The 23142-nt window shown below is 36.2% G+C and overlaps 1 protein-coding gene across 3 annotated transcripts in view; it reads left to right on the top strand.

Annotated features, from left to right (window-relative positions):
- Window positions 1-23142, top strand: part of AHI1 (Abelson helper integration site 1) — a 204351-nt gene that overhangs the window by 18288 nt on the left and 162921 nt on the right. For all 3 annotated transcript variants that reach the window (XM_024759139.1, XM_024759138.1, XM_024759140.1), the window contains 7 exons: window positions 1075-1646; window positions 4670-4848; window positions 12230-12449; window positions 13422-13614; window positions 17040-17135; window positions 21489-21674; window positions 22841-22993. In XM_024759139.1, coding sequence (XP_024614907.1) covers window positions 1075-1646; window positions 4670-4848; window positions 12230-12449; window positions 13422-13614; window positions 17040-17135; window positions 21489-21674; window positions 22841-22993 — 1599 coding nt within the window. The remainder of the gene's footprint in view (window positions 1-1074; window positions 1647-4669; window positions 4849-12229; window positions 12450-13421; window positions 13615-17039; window positions 17136-21488; window positions 21675-22840; window positions 22994-23142) is intronic.

The raw sequence follows: 23142 nt of genomic DNA on the forward strand, positions 1-23142 counted from the left end.
ATTGGATTTGGTGGCTTTTCCTTCATTGTGCTGCTTTCCTTCCGTGTTTGTTAGTTGTTAGTCATCTTTGTATTTGAAAATTTTTCTCCTGTCTGTTGGTTGTTTTCAACATAGTCTGCTTCTGCTGTTGGTGAGGGTTGTACCTACCTAAAACATGAAGCCATATCTCTGTATTCAGCTGCTTTGGTCTCTGGGTGAAAGTCACCATGTAACACGAACGGAGGAGGAAGACAGAGCTGTCCCTCCCAACTCCTCAATTGGTCATCCTCGGGCTTGTCCCTCTTCCTGAATTACTTGATTCAGCTTCTCCAGAACCAGCCTTTTCTCTGGAGAAGTCTTTTCCTATGTGCTGTGGTTTTCTCTGGTAGTTTACTAGATCTAATCCTGCCTGGTTTTTTTTATCCTTGGGGAATTTCTCAAAATGTTTATTTCATTACTAGTAACATTCGGTTTTGATTTCTAGCCTGATTGTCTATTAAAAATATCTCTCATTTTAAATAATTTTGTTTGTAGAAAGAGGTACAAGTGCGTGCTTAGCCTGTCATTTGATCTAACTTGATAATATTTAATACTTAGCAGCATTTTCAGTGATACATTTGGACTAATTGCAGAGTAATCCTAGAGCTATAAACCTTTGGTTTTTGAATGTAATTATGAAGCAAGATAAATGACCCGTGTGTGTTTTCTATTGGGAAACATGAAATGGTTTAACCATGGCTCTTTCAGCATTTTCACAAATATCTAGATTAGAGTATGGATCATTCTGCCAAAGAGGAAGCTAGCATTTGAGATTTGAGCAGTTAATTCACTTCTGAAAAGTCATTAAGTACTTTTTCCTTTGTTAACTAGTTAATTCATTTGACCTGAAGTTACTCTCAAGATTGCTAATCTAACGCTGGGAGAATAACTAGGAAAACGCTCATCAGATGCCATAGAATGGTGTCACAGTGCTCAAGTAAAAAGTGAAATAATCCTCCCAGTATTACACATTGTGGAACACTTGTCATTATTTTTATCTTCACGTAACTAAACTGTGCTTAGCTGAAACTTTGTTATTGTATCGTCTTCTCCTAGCCTGATGCAGTCAGAAGCAATCTTCAGAAAATCAGAGAAACTAAAAGTGATGATATAAGTGCTGCTAACACTAAGAACCCAGGGAAGAACATGCGAGTCACTAAAAACAGACCAAGAGATCCGCAGCCAGCAACTGAAGATCCAGATAATGATGTTACTGTGGAGGACGACAAGCAAGAAAAGGCAAATAAAAAGGTTATAAAAACAGCACTCCAGGTGACAACACAAGAAGTGGAGCCGGAAACTCCTGAGAAGAAGGCGGATGCAACACCCCAGGAAGCACGGACCAAGCCACTGCCAGGTGTCACTCGTGAGAAAAGTGAGAAGGCCAAGGAAGGAGAAAATAGTTTAGATGAGGAAGAACTGATGCAAGTATACCAGCTCCAAGTAGCTGAAGAAATGGCAAAGGAGATTAAGAAGAAAATCCGAAAGAAACTCAAGGAGCAGTTGGCTTACTTTCCCTCAGAGACTTCCTTTCCTTCAGATACTTCATTGTATGATGACAAATTGAACAGTGAAAAAAGAAAAAAGAAAAAAAAGAAAGTTCCAATCCTGTCTAAGTCTGAAACAAGGTATGTTACATTGAGAAATATAAAATGTCCTCTTAAAAAAACACTATTATTTTCAGCTTTTCAGTGATACCTGTAGTTTTGTTACTGAGTCTAAGATCATACTGCTCGCCACATGACAGGCCAATAATCGAGAGATGGGTTGCTGGGGCAAGGAATGACGGCTTTATTTGGAAAGCTGGCAAACCGAGAAGATGGTGGGATCGTGCCCCCAAAGAACCATCTTGCCTGAGTTAGAATTCAGGCTCCTTTCATACTAGAAGGGGAAGGAGTAAAGTCGAACACTTCCTGGTTCCCATCAGCCTCCAGAGCCTCCAGAGGGGATATGTTAATTTCTTCCTCCCTGCAGTCATTCACAGGTGGGCCTGGTCAGGATGTTTCCTGTGAGCTAAACAAAGGTATTTTAGCTTAATGCTCATTACCTGCGAAGCAGGGCTCCCAGAGATGGGCCATTATGTATAATTTAAGCTTATAGGCAACATCCCTTTAGTGATTAACTTGTAATAGAATACAAAAGGTTCTTCCCTATTACATTTTCACAAAGAAAATGTTTAGTCCTCCTTTTGGACACATAGCCAGTACAATACTAATGGCTAACCTTTATGTGGCCCCTTCCTGTGTGCTTAATGCTTTATAAGGAATACATGCTTTTTCCCTTATAACAACCCTATAAGGAATAATATTATCATCCTGTTTTGCAGGTGAGGAAACTGAAGGGTTTAAGTCACAGAACCAGTAAGAAGCTGAGCCAGAACCTTGGCAGTTTTGCCTTAAGAGTCTTTACCCTAACTATTCACATCTGCTTATTAAATAATTGAAACCTAAGTAGCCCCTTTATTGAGCTACAAATGCCTGTTTGGATATATGAAAATAACATTTTCCCCTTAGTTTACAAATAACATTTACTCATTGTAGAACACACAGACACAGAGAGGAAAACAAAAGTAATCCAACTGTACAAAGATAATCACTATTAGCAATTTTGTATTCCTTTAGTCTTTTTTTTTGTTTTTTGTTTTCTTTTTGCGGTACGCGGGCCTCTCACTGTTGTGGCCTCTCCCGTTGCGGAGCACAGGCTCCGGATGCGCAGGCTCAGCGGCCATGGCTCACGGGCCCAGCCGCTCCGCGGCATGTGGGATCTTCCTAGACCGAACCCGTGTCCCCTGCGTTGGCAGGCGGACTCTCAACCACTGTGCCACCAGGGGAGCCCTCCTTTAGTCTTTTTTTATATACAATGCTTATACATATATGCTTACATATACAATGTGAGCATCTGTGATTATATTCATATTTATATGTCTCTCCTTGGGGAAAACAAGACAAAAAAAATCTTTTTTAACTACTGTGATTAAATTTGTTTTTCATAACCTACATCTGGATAAACAACTTGAGGTGGGAACAGTCTGTATTTGACTCTTCTCTGGCATTCAGGGTCAGTTTCCCTTAATGTCCTCATCTAAAAATCATTCCCTTCTTATCAAAAGCTAGACAACCAGTTGTAGCAAAGAGAGGGCAAATAGAGTTGCTAACAGGGACACGTTAGTATATGAATTAATTATCGGTTGCTGCATTAAAAAGTTACCCCAGAATTTAACAGCTCAAAACAACAAACATATATTGTCTCACAGTTTCTGTGCCTCAGGAATCTGCGCATAGCTTAGCTGGGTGCCTCTGTCTCAGGGTCTCACAGGTCTCACAGGATGTCAGCTGGGGCTGCAGTCATCTCAAGGCTTGGCTGGGGGAAGATCTGCCAAATGATGCGGCTGTTGGAAGACTTGGATGATCCACTGCTAAACTCACTCATATGGCCATTAGCAGGTCTCAGGTCCTGACTGGCTTTTGACCAGAGACATCAGGTCCTTGCCACATGGACCTTTTCATGTGGGCTACTCACAACAGGGCCACTTGCTTCCCCCAAGCAAGGGCTCTGAGAGGGAAAAAGCAAGACCAAAGTCACAGTCTTTTTGGAACCTAATCTTAGAAGTAGCACCAATTACTTTTCCTATATTCTGTCTATTAGAAGTAAGTCGCTAGGCCCAGCCCACAATCAAGGAAGGAGATTACACAAAGATACGAATATCAAGAGGCAGGGATCATTGGGGACCACCTTAAAGGCTGCTTACTACAGTATACCATAAATCCTATTTCTTCTCATAACTACCATATCTATTATGAAGTGTAAGTCGTACTCAGTAAGATCAGTTCATGAGTTTTAAATAAAACCATGCTTTACATGACAACAGCATACAAAGGGTAATTGTTCTCTTTAAATAATAGTATTTGATGATGTGATAAAATAACATGGCTTTCTGGAATGACTAGTTTGAAACATTTCTTTACTCTTTTTATTTCTCAACCTCTTTTTTTGAAATATGACTAAATATATTGTAAGTCAATTTTTGATTATTAAATGCAGATTTCTTTTTTACTTGATAAATCACAAACTTTAATAGGCTGTTTTCTCTTTACAACTCAGTATGCTTCTAGGCTGCCCCCCCTTGCCATTTAGTAGTTCATGTGATGCATATTTTAATTGTAATAATAGCCTTCTGAAAATGCAGTGACACACCAAACATTGGGAAACACAAGAAATTAATTTTTACATAGAAATCAAAAGTTGACTATCTGAAGCCTCTTGAAAACAGAACAACCAAAATTAGAACACTTTTTTTGCTTTTAAATAAAGTAATTTAGAAATTTGTTCATCATTTATTTACTTGGCAGTAGAGTGAGGATGATTTGACAATCCTATGTAAAAACAGATCCATCGATCATAAAATACAATTTCACTTTTCCCTGGAGTTTAGAGGTGAGTTTAATGTGGCTCATGGGGTGTATAATGTATCACCAAGCGTAACTGAGTACACGTAATACCTAGTTTGGCAGCCAACCATTTTAGTGTGTAAGAAAATGTAGGAAATAATACTGATTTTAGGATTATCTGTGCCTCTATTCACTGCTTACTTTGCTGCACAGTAATAATAATGGTACATTTCCAGTGGCTTGAACTTGGATTCTATTTGCAGTATGTTGATCATGTCTGATGACCCAGTTGAAGGTGAACAAAAGAAGGAATCTCCAGTTGGAGCAGTTACTTCAGATTCTCATCAAGATGATGAAATAAGCTCAAAGGAACAAAATGTAGAAGACAATGTGCAAGATGACACAAAATCCAAACTGAAAAAGAAGAAGAAGGCTAAAACAGGTTTGTTACCCAAATTAAATGAAAAATGTGTGCCTTGGTAAGAATAACTTGATTCTAGGACTGTTAGTCTTTGAAACTAAAGAAAATCTAGTTCCAAAGGATATAATTGAAAAAAATCCAGTATAGAACATTTGGTACTTATTCTTGGATTCGTCCAGATTATAGCATTTATTTATAACTGTGGACCTCTGTGATGAGTTAGTCTTACTCGAGTCATCTCTAATTAACGACTTGATTCACCTCTAGAATGACATTGTCTTTGTTGTGGCATAGAAGATTTCTTCTTTATGTTATTGCCCCTAAATAATTAAGACTTACACCACTGAAAGCTATAAAATGGTCAACAGCCGATAAACATTTCAGATGTTAAAGCTGCATCCCTCTGTCAAACATGGTATCTTCACAATTTCTCCTAATTCAGCTTCTCTCCTTCCTGCCCACTTTTCATTTTACCTGTTGCTTTCTACCTTCCTCTTTACTCATTTCATTTTTCTTATTTTTCTTTACTTATTCTTGCCTTTTTTCTGCTTGTTACATTTCTTTTTTTTTTTTTTTCTTTTCAATTCCCATTTAACTGCCCAAAAATTGGGACTAAAATAGGCAATTTTAGACTTTATGGTACTTATTCATTGGATGATGCAATTTATGGTGTTTTGTGGTTACATAATTAATTTTTAAAAAAGTAAAATGTACAAGTATACTACTTAGTGAATTTTCACAAACTGAACGTGTCTGTAAAGTCATCATCCAAATTAAGAGCCAGAGCATCATTAGCACCCAGAAGCCCCCACAAGTTCCCTTCCTGTTCATTATCCTACAGGAGTAAACGCTGCCTTTTCATCGAACACATAGCCAATTTTTCCTGGTTTTTCTGCTTTAATATAGATAGAACAATAAATACTGTGCTCTTTGTGTCTGGCTTTTTTTGCTCAAAATTATTTTTGTGAGATTTATACTGTTGTTGCATGCACTTGAGCTTATGCATCATCACTCCTGTTTTTGTACTGTGTAGATACCCGTTGTGTGAATATACCACAATTAATTACCTATTCTGTTGATGGACATTTGAGGTGTTTCTAGTATTAAGCGATTATAAATAAAGCTATAATGAACATTCTGTTCACATCTTTGGTGAGCACATGTATACATTTTTCTTGGGCACATTCTTGGCATTCTTGCTATGCCATAGAGTATGTCTATTTTTCACTTTAACAGGCACTTCTCCCTTTCCAAACTTGGGTTACCAATTGATACTAGCAGTATTTGAGAGCTTCCATTACTCTACATCTTCACCAATATTTATATTGTCAGTGTTTTAAAATTTTAGTGATTCTTAGGAGTGTTTAGTGATTATTCCCTTTTGACTTTGATTTGATTTCCATGGTAACTAGTGAAGTTGAGCATCTTATTCATGTTAATTGACTACTTGGATTCCTTCATTGTAAATTTGTTCACATCTTCTGTGTATTTTTTTAAGAAATGGAATTGTCTCCTTTTACTAATTAATTTGTAAGACTATTTTATATAACTAGATAGCAGTCTTTTCTCAGATATAAATACATATATATATTGGAAATATCTTCCCACTCTGGGTTTTATAATTTTTCTCCTACTGGTATCTTTTGAAAAACGGAATTAAAAAATTTTATATAGCCCAGTGTATCCATCTTTCCCTTCAATGTTAAGTGCTTTCTGTGATTTTAGAGATCTTTCCCAAGTCCTGAAGATGTTTGGCTGTATATTATTTTCTAAAAGTTTTTTTGTTTCACTTTTCACATTTAGATTTCCGGTTTATCTGGTATTGATTTTTAATAGTGGTAGTGGTCCAGACCCATTTTTTTCTCGTATGAATATATAATTGACCTAGTACCATTTACTGAAGAGAGCTTTTCCTCTGCATTTCAGTGTCACTTTTATCATAAATAACATGACTGTGTAAGTGGGTCAGTTTTCACTAGTCTCTATCCTTAGATGGTTTGCACCAACACCACCACCATGTCTTAGTTCTATAGCTTTATAATAGGTCTTTCTGTTAATAATGATAGTTTTATTGCTTCTTTTTTAGTTCTTATGTCTTACTCCTTATTCTTACCTTGATAACACTGGCTAGGACTTTGATTACAGTGTTAAATAGAAGTGACAATAACAAGTATCCTTCTCTAGCTCTCAGCCTTGGGGAAAGCTTCCATTATTTCATCACTGACTGTGTTGTTTGCCATAGGTTTTTTTGTAAATACCTCTTGTTGGATTAATTACCGGCTATTCCTAATTGGCTAATAGCTTTTTTTATTATTATGACTAGTTACTGAATTTTATCAGGTGCTTTTTCTGCATCTATCAACATAATCATATTAATTTTCACCCTTTTTTCTATTAATGTAGTTAATCGTTATTTGATTATTAAGCCATCTTTATGTTTCTGGCAGAGGTGGGGGGCACCCACTTTGTTGTGGTGTATTAGCTTTCTTTTTTAAAATCTATTACTGGATTTGATTTGCTGATACTTTGTTAAGGATTTTTGTAACTGTAGTCATGAGAGAGATTGGTTTGTACTATGCTTTCTTAAAATACACAGAGTTTGTAATACCAAGGTTTTGGTGGTCTCAAAAGGAATTGGGAAATACTTCCCTTTTCAATTCTCTGTATTTGTATAAATTGGTGTTACGTCTTCCTTAAATGTTTGAAGAATTTACTAATAAAGCCTCTTAGGCCAAGGTTCTCTTTGTGGAAAGAATTTTAAATCAGATTTAGTTTCTTTCATAAATACCAGACTCTTCATATTTTCCGTTTCTTCTATCAGCTTTGATAGAGTGTATTTTTTGAGGAATTTGTCCATTTAATATGGATTTTCAAATTTTGTATGTCTATAGTATCTGAAAGGGTACCCCTTGATATTGGTAATTAGATTCCCTCTATTTCTTCATTAGTCTCAGGATTTTCAATTTATAAATACTTTTAAAGGACCAACCTCTAGCTTTCATTTCTATCTATTATACATTTGTGTATGATTTTGGTAATTTCTTCTATCTATATTATTTCCTTTTTTCTACTTTCTTTGGGTTTGAGTTGCTGTTGATTTCTAGCTTTACAGGTGGATTTTTTAAGATTTCAGTCTTCCTTTGTATGCATCTAACAATGTTACCATCTAAGCACTACTTTATCTGCATCCCACAAATTTTTGATACGTTCTGTATTCATTGTCATTCCATAAAAATATTTCCTAATTCCTATTTAAATTTCTCCTTTGATCATTCATTATTTAGAAGCATATTGTTTAGTTTCAGGCAGCAGGTGATTTTCTAGTTATCTTTTTTTTTTTGTTTTTGTTTTTATCTTCCATGGTTGTCAAAGAACATATTGTGAATGATTTCAGTCTTTCGAATTTATCACAGCTTTCTTTATGACCACCTTATGATTGATTTGGTAAATATGCCACGTGCACTTGAAAAGAACATGAATTCTGATGTCATTGGGTGCGGTGGTGTCCTGTGTATGTCACATCAAGTTTATTGTGTTCTCATCTTACTGATTTTTTGTTTTTGTCTGCTTATTGTATTAGCTACTGAGATGAGTATTAAAATTCCCACTATTATTTTGCATTTCTGTTTTTATTTCTGTCATTTTTTTCTTTATATATTTTGGAGCTATGTTATTGAATATATATACGTGCTTAGGATTGTTATATCTTCCTGTCAAATTGACACTTTTATTATTGTCTTAGTTCATTTAGGGTGCTATAACAAAATACATGACTGAATGGCTTAAACTATAAACATTTATTATTCATGGTTCTGGAGGCTGTGAAATCCAAGATCAAGGTGCCTGCAGATTCAATGTGGAAGGGGCAAGAGAGCTCTTCGGGTTCTCTTTTATAAGGGCACTAATCCCATTCATGAAGGCTCTACCCTCATGACCTAATCACCTTCTGAAGGCCCAACCTCTTAATACTATTTCATTGAAGGTTAGGATTTCAACATATGAATTTTGGGGAGTCACAGGCATTCAGTCTATAGCAATCATTATGCAGTGTCCTTCTTTATCTCTGGTAACCATTCTCCCTTAAAGTCTACTTATGGTCTGAGTTTGCATAGTACATTTTTTCCCTTCCTCATTTCTCCAGCATCATCCACAGTGTACCCCTAGGTGGTGCCAACCTGGTTGAGAAAGGACAGACTTGAAACCTGTGCTTGGTTCAGGGTCTCCAGGTCTAGGCAGGGCTTGCCAGTACTTCATTCCTCTACTAGGCTCCCTGTGTGTGCCTTCTTTGTACTTCCTTTGTTTGGGCCACAGTATGTCTGTATTCCTTTCCTTTTTGCCTTCACCTCTTTTCTTCTCCTACTCCAGCACATGTGGGGTCTTAGCCCCCAGGCTGTGAACTCCTTGGGGACAGGTGCCCAATAAATGTGAAGTGCTCTTGTGCCTCCCCCAATATCCTCTCGTTTGCAACCTTTCTGTGTCCTTATATTTATCACCTCACTGTTAGTTTTTCCATATGACCTAAGTGGGTTTTTTTGTTTGTTTTTTAATTTTTGTTTATTTATTATGTTTGGCTGTGTTGGGCCTTTGTTTCTGTGCGAGGGCTTTCTCTAGTTGCGGCGAGCGGGGGCCACTCTTCATCGTGGTGCGCGGGCCTCTCACTGTTGCGGCCTCTCTTGTTGCGGAGCACGGGCTCCAGACGCGCAGGCTCAGTAGTTGTGGCTCATGGGTCCAGTTGCTCTGCGGCATGTGGGATCTTCCCAGACCAGGGCTCGAACCCGTGTCCCCTGCATTGGCAGGCGGACTCTCAACCACTGCGCCACCAAGGAAGCCCTGACCTAAGTGTTTTATGTTTCTTATTCTCCTTGCGTTCTTTTGAATTATTCAGGTCACTTTAAAAATTTTGTTCCCTCTATTAACTTATTAATTACACATATTTCTACTATCTTTTAGCTGATACCCTGAAGAACATTAAGTTTATTCTTGACTTATTATAGTCTAATACAAACTAACTTCCTAACAAAATACACTTCCCCAACACTACTAAAACCTGAGAATAGTTTGACTCCATTTGGATTTTGTCAGGTGCTTTCTTTCTCTGCATCTATCCCCCCTCCTGCCTTCTAGGTTCTTATCCTGTATTTTAGGCCTATATATATTTTAAACTTCACAGATGTTACAGTTACCATTTTTTGTACAGTTGATATTAATTTATATTCACCCCAAATTTACTTTTTCCTTTATTTCCATTTTTCCATTTTTCATCTGCTTGAAGAATTCAGTTTATTCTCTCAGTGCAGGCCTGCTAATTCACTCAGATTTTGTTGTGTTAAAATGCCTTTACCTTCATTTTTGAAGCATATTTACTAATATATAATTTTAGGTTACAGGAAATCATACAGTTGTCTTCTGGCTTCCATCATTTTTGTTCCCAACTGCAGTCTTATTTCTGTCCCTTTGAGGGGACTGTTGTCTTTTTTTTCCCTCTGGCTGCTCTTTAGATTTTCCTTTTGTCTTTGGTTTCAACGTTTTATCATGCTATGCCTAAATATAGCTTTGATGGAATTCACCCTGCTTAGAGTTTACTGATTGATATCATTTATCAGTTGTGGAAAATTCTTAGTCGTTATTTCTTTAAATATGGCTTCTTCATCATCCTCTCATGTTTTTCTAGATTATAATTTCACAAACTCTTTTGAGTTTGTCCATGTTTCTTATGTTTTTTTCCCCCATATTCTTTTGTTTTTTTTCCATTATGCTTTGGTTTGGATATTTATATTGATTTTTCTTCTAGTTCACTAATAATGTCTTCCTTTGTGTCCAGGATGCTTTCAGACACATCCATTGAATTCTTAATTTCAGACATTATATTTTTCAGTTCCATAATGCCTGTTATTTTTATGACTTTCAATTCTCTGTAGAAAGCCTCTATTTTAAAAAATAATTTTGTCCATCTTTCCTATGCTAACTCCAGGCTGAATCATCTGTGGGTCTGCTTCTGTTTTCTGTGTTTTCTCTTGGTTATTGGTCATACAGTCTTGCCTCTTTTATGTCTAGTAACTTTTTTATTATATGCTGGACATCGTGTATAGAATCCCAGAGGCTCCAGATGATTTTATCTTCCACTAGAGAGGGGTTCCTCTTTCCACTTTTAGGCAGACAGGGTGGGCAACTGATTTCAACTAATGTGAGCTAAGTCAGATCTGGGTCGCAGTTTTGGTAAGACTCTATCTCTGATTTGCCCTGTTCCTAGGCTGTGCCCTTCCAGGTGTTTCAGATTGAGAGCCTGGCAGGTGTTTGTCTTGTCCACCCTAAAAGGCTTTGGGAGATTCAGTTTTGCCTTTCAGAGGTCTCAGCTTAGTCCTTTAGCCTTCTGCCCCATGCAACTTCAAATTTTGGCAATGTCTTGAGGGAGACACTGGCCGTGTGTTTGAGGCCCCTCAAGTCTCCAATTTTGTCACTCCAGCCCTGCGTGAACGCCAAAATCTCTGCTGGTTTCTCTGTCCCCCAGTAGGGGCCTTCTGCCAGGGGGTACGCCTGGATTCTCAACCTCTAGATGCGCGCGGAATTGGTAAGTGACCCCAGGTGAAAAGTGGCTGTAGGCATAAAATGACCATGCCCTCCAGGGCTTCCTCCTTGCCTGTTTTGTTTCAGGCCCCTCCCTCTGGTGGGTCATTGTTTCCCAGTACCACAAGACTGGGAGATTTTACTACCTCTTTAGCCTCTCACATTGGCCTTGTGTTTGAGACTGATTTTATCACTTAACCCCATGCACCCACTAAAAGTTTTGCTCGTTACTCTTTCTCTCAGTAGCGACCTTCTTCTTGGGTCCTCTGCTCATATGCTAATCAGCAAATGTCCCCAGACACTGAAACAGTTGCCAGTCCGTCAGCTTACCCCTGATTGATTCTCCCTCTCTGGAATTTTAGTCCATCCACTATACATTGTTTCTCTACTTTTCTGATGCCTTTAAAAATAAGGTTTTCAAAATTTATTTGGCTTTTTCAAGTTGTTGTTACCAGAAATGTTGACCTGCAGCATCCCACTGCATCCTACCCAGAAGCAGAAATTTGAGTGATACATATTCCACTTAGAAAATTTCTCAACGAAATTACTTTTTTATCTTTGGCTCTCATTTTTTTCTTTCTGTGTTGTTAGTCCTTGTTAGGGAAAAAAAGAAAGATACCTCACCCTATTTTAGTGCATTAGTAAATGCAATATTTACTCTCAGAGTGTAGTCTGCTATTATCTGGCTTTTTCTTTCTTTTTCCTTGAAGTGCCTTTGTTAACAAAGACAAATAATCATGGATCACTAGGATTAGATAATCTGTAAATTCAGTTTATTGTTGAGCATATTGTTATGGGAACAATTAATTATAACATCGATTTTCTTCCATGCATGTAGTTTCAGATGATAATGAAGACACTGATGGTGACCGTGTTCATGAAATAACAAGCCGAGATAGTCCAGTTTATCCCAAATGTTTGCTTGATGATGACCTTGTCCTGGGAGTTTACATTCACCGAACTGATCGGCTTAAGTCAGATTTTATGATTTCTCACCCGATGGTGAAAATTCATGTGGTTGATGAGAATACTGGTCAATATGTCAAGAAAGATGACAGGTAATTTTTTTAATTGCGCAGCCAACCCTTGAAATTGAAACTGTCTACCATAGAAGTCTCTTTTCTGCCATTGACAGTCAATGGGAATCGAGCTATATATAGATTTGTATTAGAGAATGGTATACTAATTGTAGGTGTTCATTAACCATTGATATTGATCAGTATGTTTTAGAGAAGAAATGGAGAACATGTGTTAATTCAGTAATTCATTTTAAGTGAAGGGGAGTTGAGAGAGTTTCTCCCAAGCTTAACTTTCATTGTATGGCATTTAACTTGCATTGTAAATCATCTGATGTGGCACTGCTTTAATTGTCTCTAACTTCATTTTTTTCTTTCGAAGTTAATATGTTATCTGTGCCTCAGATGAGACAAATGTCTTGAATTTAATTTTTCCTAATATTAATTCTATAGCTAATATGTGTTTGAAGGCCCAAATAGGAAGTATAATATTGATAAAATAAATGACAGTACTAGAATTCAAAACAAATTATTTGTTTGGAAAAATGGCAGGCCTGGGAAACTTGAAAATTATCAGAAATGTTATTCATTTGTCTCGGAGCATACAAAGAAAATATGACACACCTCAAAGTACTTACAGTCCTGTTGTGATCATTTTGTTATTTAAATCTAATGTACTAATTTATCACAAACTCATTTAAGATTCTGAAGGTGTTACTTAATTCCAGCTTTGTATGCCAAAGGTGTAATCACACCTCTCACTTTATGTGTAAATAATAAAGTAATTCTATGAAACTGACTGATAGTATGTAAATACAAGATGAAACTAAGATACTACTACTTTTAACGTCGCATAAAATTTGTAGTTTTCTAGATAGATAAAATTTTTTTCCTTATGTATCATGGCTATTTATTATTTTTGGTCACCTCACATTGAACACTCTATCACTCTATTTTTTTTCTTGCCTTAAAATTGTAAAGAACTGTGTTAATGGAAGTATCTTTTTTGAACAGTGAACGGCCTGTTTCATCTTACTATGAAAAAGAGAATGTGGATTATATTCTTCCTATTCTGACCCAGCCATATGACTTTAAACAGTTAAAATCAAGACTTCCGGAGTGGGAAGAACAAATTATATTTAATGAAAACTTTCCCTATTTGCTTCGAGATTTTGATGAGAGTCCTAAAGTCATCCTGTTCTTTGAGGTATGAATTGAATAGAGCAGTTTAAACTAAATTTTAGTTAATATTTTAATAGCACAAATATAAGCTGTTATTTTAGTAGATCAATAATATAACAAAGTAGTGTGAGAATTTGACCTCTAGGAATAATGTATTTGTAATGTGCTATGGAGATACAAGTAATCGTGTCTTTGCTGAGCCTTTACTAGTACAAGTAGTTAGCCATTTGATTTACTCTGTATTATTTAATGCTTACAACAATGCCATGACTATTCACTGAAGTGATGAATCTAATCTATGTCTAAGCAGCCTTCCATTTTTAACCCTCTTCACAAAGAATAAACTCATTTAACTGTATCAGACTTCCTAAGATTTTGTATACTACTAGGAGAAATAAAGAAGAAAATACACAGATCGCTTGACTAATGCAATGTATCATATAACCAAAATGAAGTAGAACTTCTTAGATGTCAAGGGTTAGTGGAGGGTCATAGCAGTCAGGGAAAGCTTTATGGAGTAGAGCGCCTGTGAGCTGACCTTTTTTAAAGAATTAAATTTATTTAAACTAAAAAAAACTCAAACCAGTTCACCTGTTCTCTTAACCCCCACCCCCCGCCCCTAGCAACCATCGATCTGTTCTTGTATCTATGATCTTGGTTAGTTTATTTGTTTGTTTAGATTCCACGTATTAGAGAGATCATACAGTATTTGTCTTTCTCTGACATATTTTACTTAGCATAATGCCCTTGGGATCCATCCACGTTGTCACAAATGGCAAAATTTCATTATTTTTTATGGCTTAATGATATTCCATTTTGTGTGTGTGTGTGTGTGTGAGTGTGTGTGTCTGTGTGTCTGTGTCTGTGTGTGTATACCACAATTTCTTCCTGCATTCATTCATCAGTGGACATGTAAGTTGTTTCCACATCTGTACTGTAAATAATGCTGCAATGAACAATTTTGCATTAGGGTTTTTGTGGGTTTTTTGGATAAATGCCTAGAAATGAAATTGCTGGATCATATGGTAGTTCTACTTTTGATTTTTTGAGGAACCTCCATATTGTTTTCCACAGTAGCCTCACCAGTTTACATGCCTACCGGCAGTGCACGAGGGTTCTCTTTTCTCTACATCCTTGCCAACACTCGTTCTAATCTTTTTGATGATAGCCATTCTAACAGGAGTGAGGTGACATCCCACTGTGGTTTTGACTTGCATCTTTCTGATGATGTTTGATGTAGAGCATCTTTTCATATACCTGTTGGCCAGATGTCTTCTTCAGAAAAATGTCTCTTCATATCTTCTGCCCACTTTTTAATCCGATTATTTTTTTACTATTGAGTTGTAAGAGTTTTTTACATAGTTTGGATATTAGCTGACTTATTATTTCTAATTTTTTACTGCAAAGGAAATGAAGGCTCAAAGTATAAAGTGATTATCCCAGAGTTACTCCAGTTTTAGGTGAAGGTAATTAGTATTTAAAGATAATTTGAATCTAAAATACCACATTTCTTTTCCCTACTTCATGTTATCTCTCCATAAGCAAAGGAAAGGAGAGAAAGCCTCTCCTCCAGTTTAAGCAAGATGGGGAATTTTAGCATGGGAAAAGCAAGGCATGACCAGAGCCAATAACTTATTTTGTAGAGTCACTTGTTTTTATGATCCTTAACTTTCAGATGATCTAATGTGTTTATGGTATGAATCCACCATTTACAACTGTGATTATGTTGTATGATTTGTACAAAGCCATGCTTTTTAAAAAAATGATATAATTTGTATATAAAGGTACTGTTTCTTTGTCACAGAAATTTGTCCTCCATTATCATAATATTATTTTATACTCATTTTAATAATATTATGAGATTTAACAAAGTTAGGTTGTTGAATTATAAACACTTTTGGTTCATTCTTTTTTTTTTTAATTTTTTTTGGGGGTGTTAAACCCAAGTCTTTTTTTTTTAATTTATTTATTTTTAAATTTATTTATTTATTTTGGGCTGTGTTGGGTCTTCATTTCTGTGCGAGGGCTTTCTCGAGTTGTGGCAAGCGGGGGCCACTCTTCATTGCAGTGTGTGGGCCTCTCACTAGCGGGGCCTCTCGTTGCGGAGCACAGGCTCCAGACGCGCAGGCTCAGTAGTTGTGGCTCACGGGCCCAGTTGCCCCGCGGCATGTGGGATCTTCAAAACCAGGGCTCGAACCCGTGTCCCTGCATTAGCAGGCAGATTCTCAACCACTGCGCCACCAGGGAAGCCCGGTTGATTCTTAAGGTTTGACATAAAATGTTATTGTCTACAAAACTAATTTTTGATTTCAACTTTTTAATGGTGTATTGAGGACCACTCGATAATATCTATCAGAAGTTCTTAAAGCTATTATTCCATTTTCAGGTATTTCACCTAAGGGAAAAATGACAAATGCACAAAGATGTGTGTGTAAGGATATTTATTTAAGCAGTGTTTATAATAGCAGAAATTTTAAGGAAACAGGTCTCTTCAATTAGCAAGAGGTTTGGTTAAATAAATTGTTTTTTTATTAAATTTATGATATTTCGAATACAGAAGAATACTCGGCAGCCATTAACACGATGGTGTACATATGTATGTATTGACTCAAGCTATCCATTACATATTACATGAAAATAGTTTGCAAATAGCATTGGAACACACAAAAAGGTTTAGATACCTATAAACTAGATGTTAATGTTGATCAGCTATGGGTCTGGATTATAAGTTTTTACTTTATTATATATTTTTCTTATACGGTCATTATTTTTTTCACTGAGAATGTATTACATTGAAGACAAGTTTAAGTATAAAGAAGAGGAATAAATGGAGTGCATATTATGTTTTAAGCAGCCCTCTATAAAGATTTGTTATCTCAGCTGAGCTTTTGATAAGCACCAGTAGGTGGTAGTCTCTGACATGTACCTAGAATACATGTAGTCTCTGTGGCAGGTTGGTTGCAAATCCATGAGCTTTAATATCCAGTCAGGGTAGAGATATGAAAGAAGTTCTCTTGAGAAGCCTAATGACAACATATATCCAAAGAGAAAATACCCAATTTCAGGAAGCTGATCCAAGGAAAAACCCACAGATTAAGGCCGTGAGTTTTTTAAACAAACAATTCTTTGAAGTCTGCGCTCATACATTAAAAAAAGAGCAAAGCTTAAGAATTTTGTGCTAGGTGTATTTTTGCCCGGACTATATTTGAGGTAATTAATGCTTTGTCTTGAATTTTAAATAAATCTTAAAGATTTATTGATAAAAGATAAAGTGGTCAAAAAATGGACCTTACTAACTGGATGAGTTAACTCAAAAGTGAGTGAGATGAAATAAAAATGTTTTTCTTCTCTAAGGGAGGATTTTTAAAATTTTAATAATATATTATTAGGAAATATTAAATTTTCGATAGCCTAGTATACTGTGAAGTAATTTGTTATGCTTATTTACAGATTCTTGATTTCTTAAGCATGGAAGAAATTAAGAACAGCTCTGAGATTCGAAACCAAGAATGTGGCTTCCGGAAAATCGCCTGGGCATTTCTCAAGGTATGTTTTTCATCCATTTTAAAGAATGTTTAAAATAATCTTCAAATCTGATGCACTACTTTTTTCCAAGTCAGTTTGGTTTCATATAAGGAGTTATGATAAGAAGGTAAGATTGCCATGGTAAAGAGTTATTAATTCAAGCTCACGTGATGCTCATTCAGATTCTTAAATATTTATTGAGCGCTTAGTGTGTGCCAGGTACACTATTTGGCTCTAAGGATCCAGCACAGAGGAAGACAACACAGCCCTGACCTCATTTATTCAACTCAACAAGTTATTTATGTGCCAGCCACTGTTCTAGTCAGTGAACAAAGAAAATAAACTCCTTGACCTCATGGCCTTCATATTCTAGCAAGAAAAACAGACATAAAACAATTGATTATGCAACTTAGCATGTATTACAATTTTTATAAATACTCTCAAGTTGGATGGGGTAGATGATGAAAACATCCTGCGGGGTCAGGAAAAGGTCTCCTGCAGAAGAGACGTTGAACCTGAGCATGAGGTGGATGGCAGTAGTGGGAAAGAGAGAGTTCTAGGTAGAGGCTACAGGCTACGCAAAGACCCTGATGTTGGAAGGAACAAGGAATACCTAGATAACCACAAGAAGGCCACTAAGATTGGAGGACAGAGACTGAAGGGGAAATGGTTCCTGAAGAGCTTGCTGAGGTAGACAGGGCCTTGATAATACAAGGTCTTTGAGCCATTATAGCAACAGGGCACCATTATAAACTTTAAAGAGTAATGGGGGGCTTCCCTGGTGGCGCAGTGGTTGAGAGTCCGCCTGCCGATGCAGGGGACACGGGTTCGTGCCCCAGTCTGGGAAGATCCCACATGCCACGGAGCGGCTGGACCCATGAACCATGGCCGCTGAGCCTGCGCGTCCGGAGCCTGTGTTCCGCAACGGGAGAGGCCACAACAGTGAGAGGCCCGCATACGGCAAAAAAAAAAAAAAAAAAGTAATGGGAAGCCGTTTAAAGATTTTAAACAAAAGGATGAAATAATCTGATTTATTTGTTAGAAAGATTACTTTGCTGAGTGGAGAATGGATTAGAGAGGGTACAAAGGTATGTACTGGAAATCAAGGTAGAAAATTCTTGCTGTAGTCTAGGTATAAAATGATGGTGTCTTGACTAGGATGTTTCAGCAGAGATGAAAGACGTGGATAGATTAATGTTTAAAAAGGGGGACATTTTACTTACATAATTCTTTTATTTCTGACTTTAAACATAAATTTGAGTTTTAAAATGTCTTGAGTAATTAACCTGTTTTGTATTGTCTTATGAAACTTTTCCATTTGTGCATCCATCCATTCAACAAGTATTTACTATTTGAAATGTATATGGTAAATAGTCGATGAAAATAGTCTATGAAATGCCAGGTACTCTGCTAAATATAGGGCATTCATAGATAAATTAGACATTGTTCTTACCCTCCAGTTCAGTTTCTGTGTAAACGTATTACCTATATGATTATGTGCTATGGAGTAGATGCTGTGAAAACCGAGGTGGGGCACTTAATCCATGTTGTGGGTTAGAGGCTTTAGGAGAGGTGCAGTCTGCTTGCTGAATGGCAGTCTGATAGGCTGAAGAATCACTTAGTCCATTGTACCTTCTAAAATCTCCCTTCTATAACCTGTTATACCTTTTTCTAGACCCCCTCTCATACCAAATAAAAAAGAAAAAGGCAAAAATAAAAAGAAACAAAAAAACTGCAAAAAAGGGTCACTTTCACATAGTAAACATTGCCATCTTGTGGTCTTATTAGAAACTTTTCATTCCTTTTATGCTATGGTTTGTGCAGAACTGCAGTTTACTGTAAACTGCACTTGGGAAACAATGTATTTCACAGCATTTTTACCTTTGTGTCATATTAAGTTTTATTTATTTATCCACTTTATGCCATTGATATAAATGGCAGTCAGGAATAAAGTGTACATTATTCTATGTACATCCTCTATTAGAACACATATCTCTTTCATTAGACTGTAAGCTTTTCAAGTCACTGGTGATTCTTTTTGGCCAATTTGTTGAACATATTTTAGTCCTTATTTTACCAGATCTCTTTGCATTTAATATATCACTCTTCAAACTCTCTATTTTATAATATCATCACTCTCCGCATATTAATGGCACATAGAAAGTGCTCCGTGAATATCTATTGAGAAAGTGGCATGAATCAAATTAAAATGTGAATGTTTTAAAACCTATGCCATTGGTTCCAGGACTGTCCTAGATAACTGTAAAGTTATCATAGTGGTCCAAATGAACCCCAAAGGACCTTTGTCCAGATTTAAATGAGACTTTATCCGAATTCTCAGGTGGAGGCGCTTTTGATTCTTTTAGCACATATATATGACTAATCTTTTAAACTAAAAAATAATAAAGCCTTATTTATTCAAGTTCCACTTTGTAGTTTGTAATCATAATGGCAGGATCTTGGCTGAATCTTAGTTGTTTACTCATACTAAGTAGCATACTAGTATAAACTAAATTGCCTGGTGAATATTAATACAACTTATGGAAAGTATGATTTAGAATCTGGGGAATAAATATCTTCTAAAAATGATATTATTCCCTTATGACAAGCTTCAGGCAGATAGTAGTACAGTTTATGAAGGGAATCTCGACTGCTTAATATTTAACGACTGAACATCTCAATTGCTCAATTTGAAACTGGTTTTTTACCCCTCTATATCATAACATCACCTCTCAGCTTATGACCTCCATTGACTTTACATCTTCCCCTGAGAGGGATAGGGAAAAGATGTGCTATATTTTTTGCCAACTCTGTTTCTTTATTGATGCCTCATTCCTGAACACACTGCAGTCTGGATTTTGCCTCAGCTACTAAAGCTTCTCCAAACATATCACTATGACTTCTATTTACCAAATTATTGAACATTTTCTAGTTCTTCTTTTATCACACCTATGTGCGTGATATCACTCTCTTGAAACTCTTGTTACCTTGGTTTTCTCGACACCATCCTTTCCTGATTTTCCTTATCCCATTCCTTCAGTTCCTTCAGTTTCCTTCCTGGTCTACCACCTATCTCTTTAATATCAATCCTACTCATGATTCCATCTTTAATCCACTTTTCTTAGACCCACTTTTCTTGTGTGTGCCTCAGAATTCAGACATTTCAACTTGGGTGACCCATAGATATCTGACCCCCCCAAGCTGGACATCTTCCCTAGATCTCTTAACTTTTCCACATCTGCTGCTTCAGTTGGTAGCACCGCCATCTGTCCAGTCTCCTAAGTTTACAACCTTAGAGCTGCCCTATCTGTTTTGGTAGCCACAGATCATAAGTGACCATTTGAATTCAGATTAATTAGCTAAAATTAAATATAATTAAAAATTAATTTCCACAGCTGCACTAGCCACACTTCAAGCGCTCGATAGCCATGTGTGACTAATGGATACTGTTTTGCATGGCACAAATAGAGAGCATGCCCATCACCACAGAAAGTTCTGTTGGATAGCGCTACCTTAGAGTCTTTCTTGATTCTTCTCGTTTTTACTTTCCAAGTTGCATGAGTCAGTAACAGTTATTAAATATTCCCTGTACTTGGTCCCTTCCTACTCTTGGAGTTTGTCAGCTCCACCTGCCTAAACTGCTGCAAAAGCTCCCAACTGTCTCTACTTATTTGTAAAGGACACAAAAGTTAACAAAGGGATTTTCTACTTGAGTCAATAGTCTAGTGAAAGAGGACCCATTTTGAGTTGGTGACATTATTTTTCTCATAAGAATCTCCATTTATGTAGCTGAAACATACGTTGTCTTGTTTAATAGTTTCTCTTGATTGAATAGACCTTTTTAAGAAGGTAGACTAAAATATTTTAAAAATGTAATAAGGGGCTCAAACAAGTTTAAGTATCTTAATTACTTTTTAAAAATAATTTTGACTTTTTTAAAAATTTAAACATCATGAAATTTTACCACTAAAAATACTGATGCTGAACAAATGGGAAATTTGTTTCTGTGTTTAAATAATATGCATTTTAATCTTTATTACAAACAGTATTATTACAAACAAATGTGTATTGATCACCTCCTTTGAAAAAGTAACACCCAGCACAGTAATATAAATGCATTACCAACAGTCTGAAGTTGTATAGGGGAAAAGACAGCCATTGGGAAGATATTTTAAGTCATTTGGGCTATCTTGTCAAAATGACCTGGAACTGTGCTTGACCAACTGTGTCAGTGTTCTTTCCTCTGCTTTACAAATCTAAAGAATTTCAGCATGCCATGTTAATCTTTTTAAAATGAGTTTTTGACCATGTACTATTGCTTTATTGGTTGTATTTTCAATGAAGGTAACATTTTATTTGAATTCTTATTTTAAGCTTCTAGGAGCCAATGGAAATGTAAACATCAATTCGAAACTTCGCTTGCAGCTGTATTACCCACCCACAAAGCCTCGATCCCAATCAAATGTCGTTGAGGTTTTTGAGTGGTGGTTAAAATGTCCAAGAAATCGTTATCCATCAACGTTGTATGTAACTGTAAGAGGATTAAAAGTTCCAGAATGTGTAAGTTAATAGCACATGCAAAAAATATATCTTCCATTGTTGAGATTAAATGGTGACATGTTTCTATTTCTAAAAAGGTGAAGTCTTTAGAATTATTTTAATAGACTTCTGAAATAGAAAGGGACCTTCAGAGATTATATATTAAGCCCGTAATAGCTGATACTTAAAAGATACTTAAATGAATTTTAAGTACTAAGTATAGATTTCAGTTTTAGGAAAAAAATATATTTTTTTAATAATACTGATCCTTAAAAATTAAAGATAAGAGAATGATTTAAAGTGGGAGTTGACAAATATTTTCCATAAAGGACCAGACAGTAAATAGTTTAGGCTTTGTAGGCTATACAGTCTCTGTTGCAGCCACTCAACCTTGCCCTTATAACGTGAAAGTAGCTACATAGACATATGGAGGTGATAACTAAACAAATGGGTTTGGATGTGTTCAAATAAAACTTTATTTACAAAAACATCATCAGGCTACATTTGGCCCAGACCATAGCTTGCAGACCCATGAATTACAGGCACATTTTTTTACAATATTATTCAAATAATCAATAAGTAATATTTCTACTTCTGTTTCACATAGGTTAAAATTATGAATATCTTAGCGAAGCATTTGTCCTAAAATGAGGTGAAACTTTTGCTTTTGTCTCATTGCTATAAGACATTTCAGGCCAGTTGCATATTCTGTAGTTGATATTATAAAATGTGACCATAGGGTTGGTTTCATTGGTTTGAGTGTAGTTAAACCTATTTTAAGAAATGGAGGATTTAAAAATCCTTAGATCTTTATGTTATCAGTTTCATGATCCTAAAGCCAGAGATACCATAGTACAATGTCAGAGCCATAATATAACATCTGGTAGGTATTGGTGAAGAGGCAGAAACAAAGGGACAGAGTTACTAAAACTATTTTATGTAACTGTTGGAGTTCTGTTTTATTCCTTCCCCCTTTTAAGGCTTTTGGGTTTAGGACTGTAATTTCAAGCAACCTTTATTTTATTTAGAATAGTGTACAAATAAAAGTAGAATTTTTTTCTGGATTACATTTTGAAAACATTTTCATATTATAATGTTTGTTTCAATATTTTAAAAACCATATATGCTAGAAAAGAGAAAAAGATTAACGTGATATATACATTTTCTCATTTTCTATACATATTTAGATAAAGCCATCTTACCGTTCTATGATGGCTCTTCAGGAAGAAAAGGGTAAACCATTGTATTGTGAACAACACCACGAGGCACGTTCAGTAGACACAGAACCTGGATTAGAAGATTCAAAGGAAGTGGTGAAGTGGAAACGACTGCCTGGGCAGGTGAAGTGGTCTCTGACACTGGATTCATTTAGATATTTACTCATTTACCTTAAAAACGCCAACAGCTCCTATGGTAACTGGCTTCCTACTTAAAACTCCCAGATTATCCTTGTTTTTAACCATGATCTTGTCTTTCTATTAATTCATTT

This window comes from Neophocaena asiaeorientalis, unplaced genomic scaffold (assembly GCF_003031525.2).
Source record: "Neophocaena asiaeorientalis asiaeorientalis breed wild unplaced genomic scaffold, Neophocaena_asiaeorientalis_V1.1 scaffold5, whole genome shotgun sequence".
NCBI classification, from domain to species: Eukaryota; Metazoa; Chordata; class Mammalia; order Artiodactyla; family Phocoenidae; genus Neophocaena; species Neophocaena asiaeorientalis.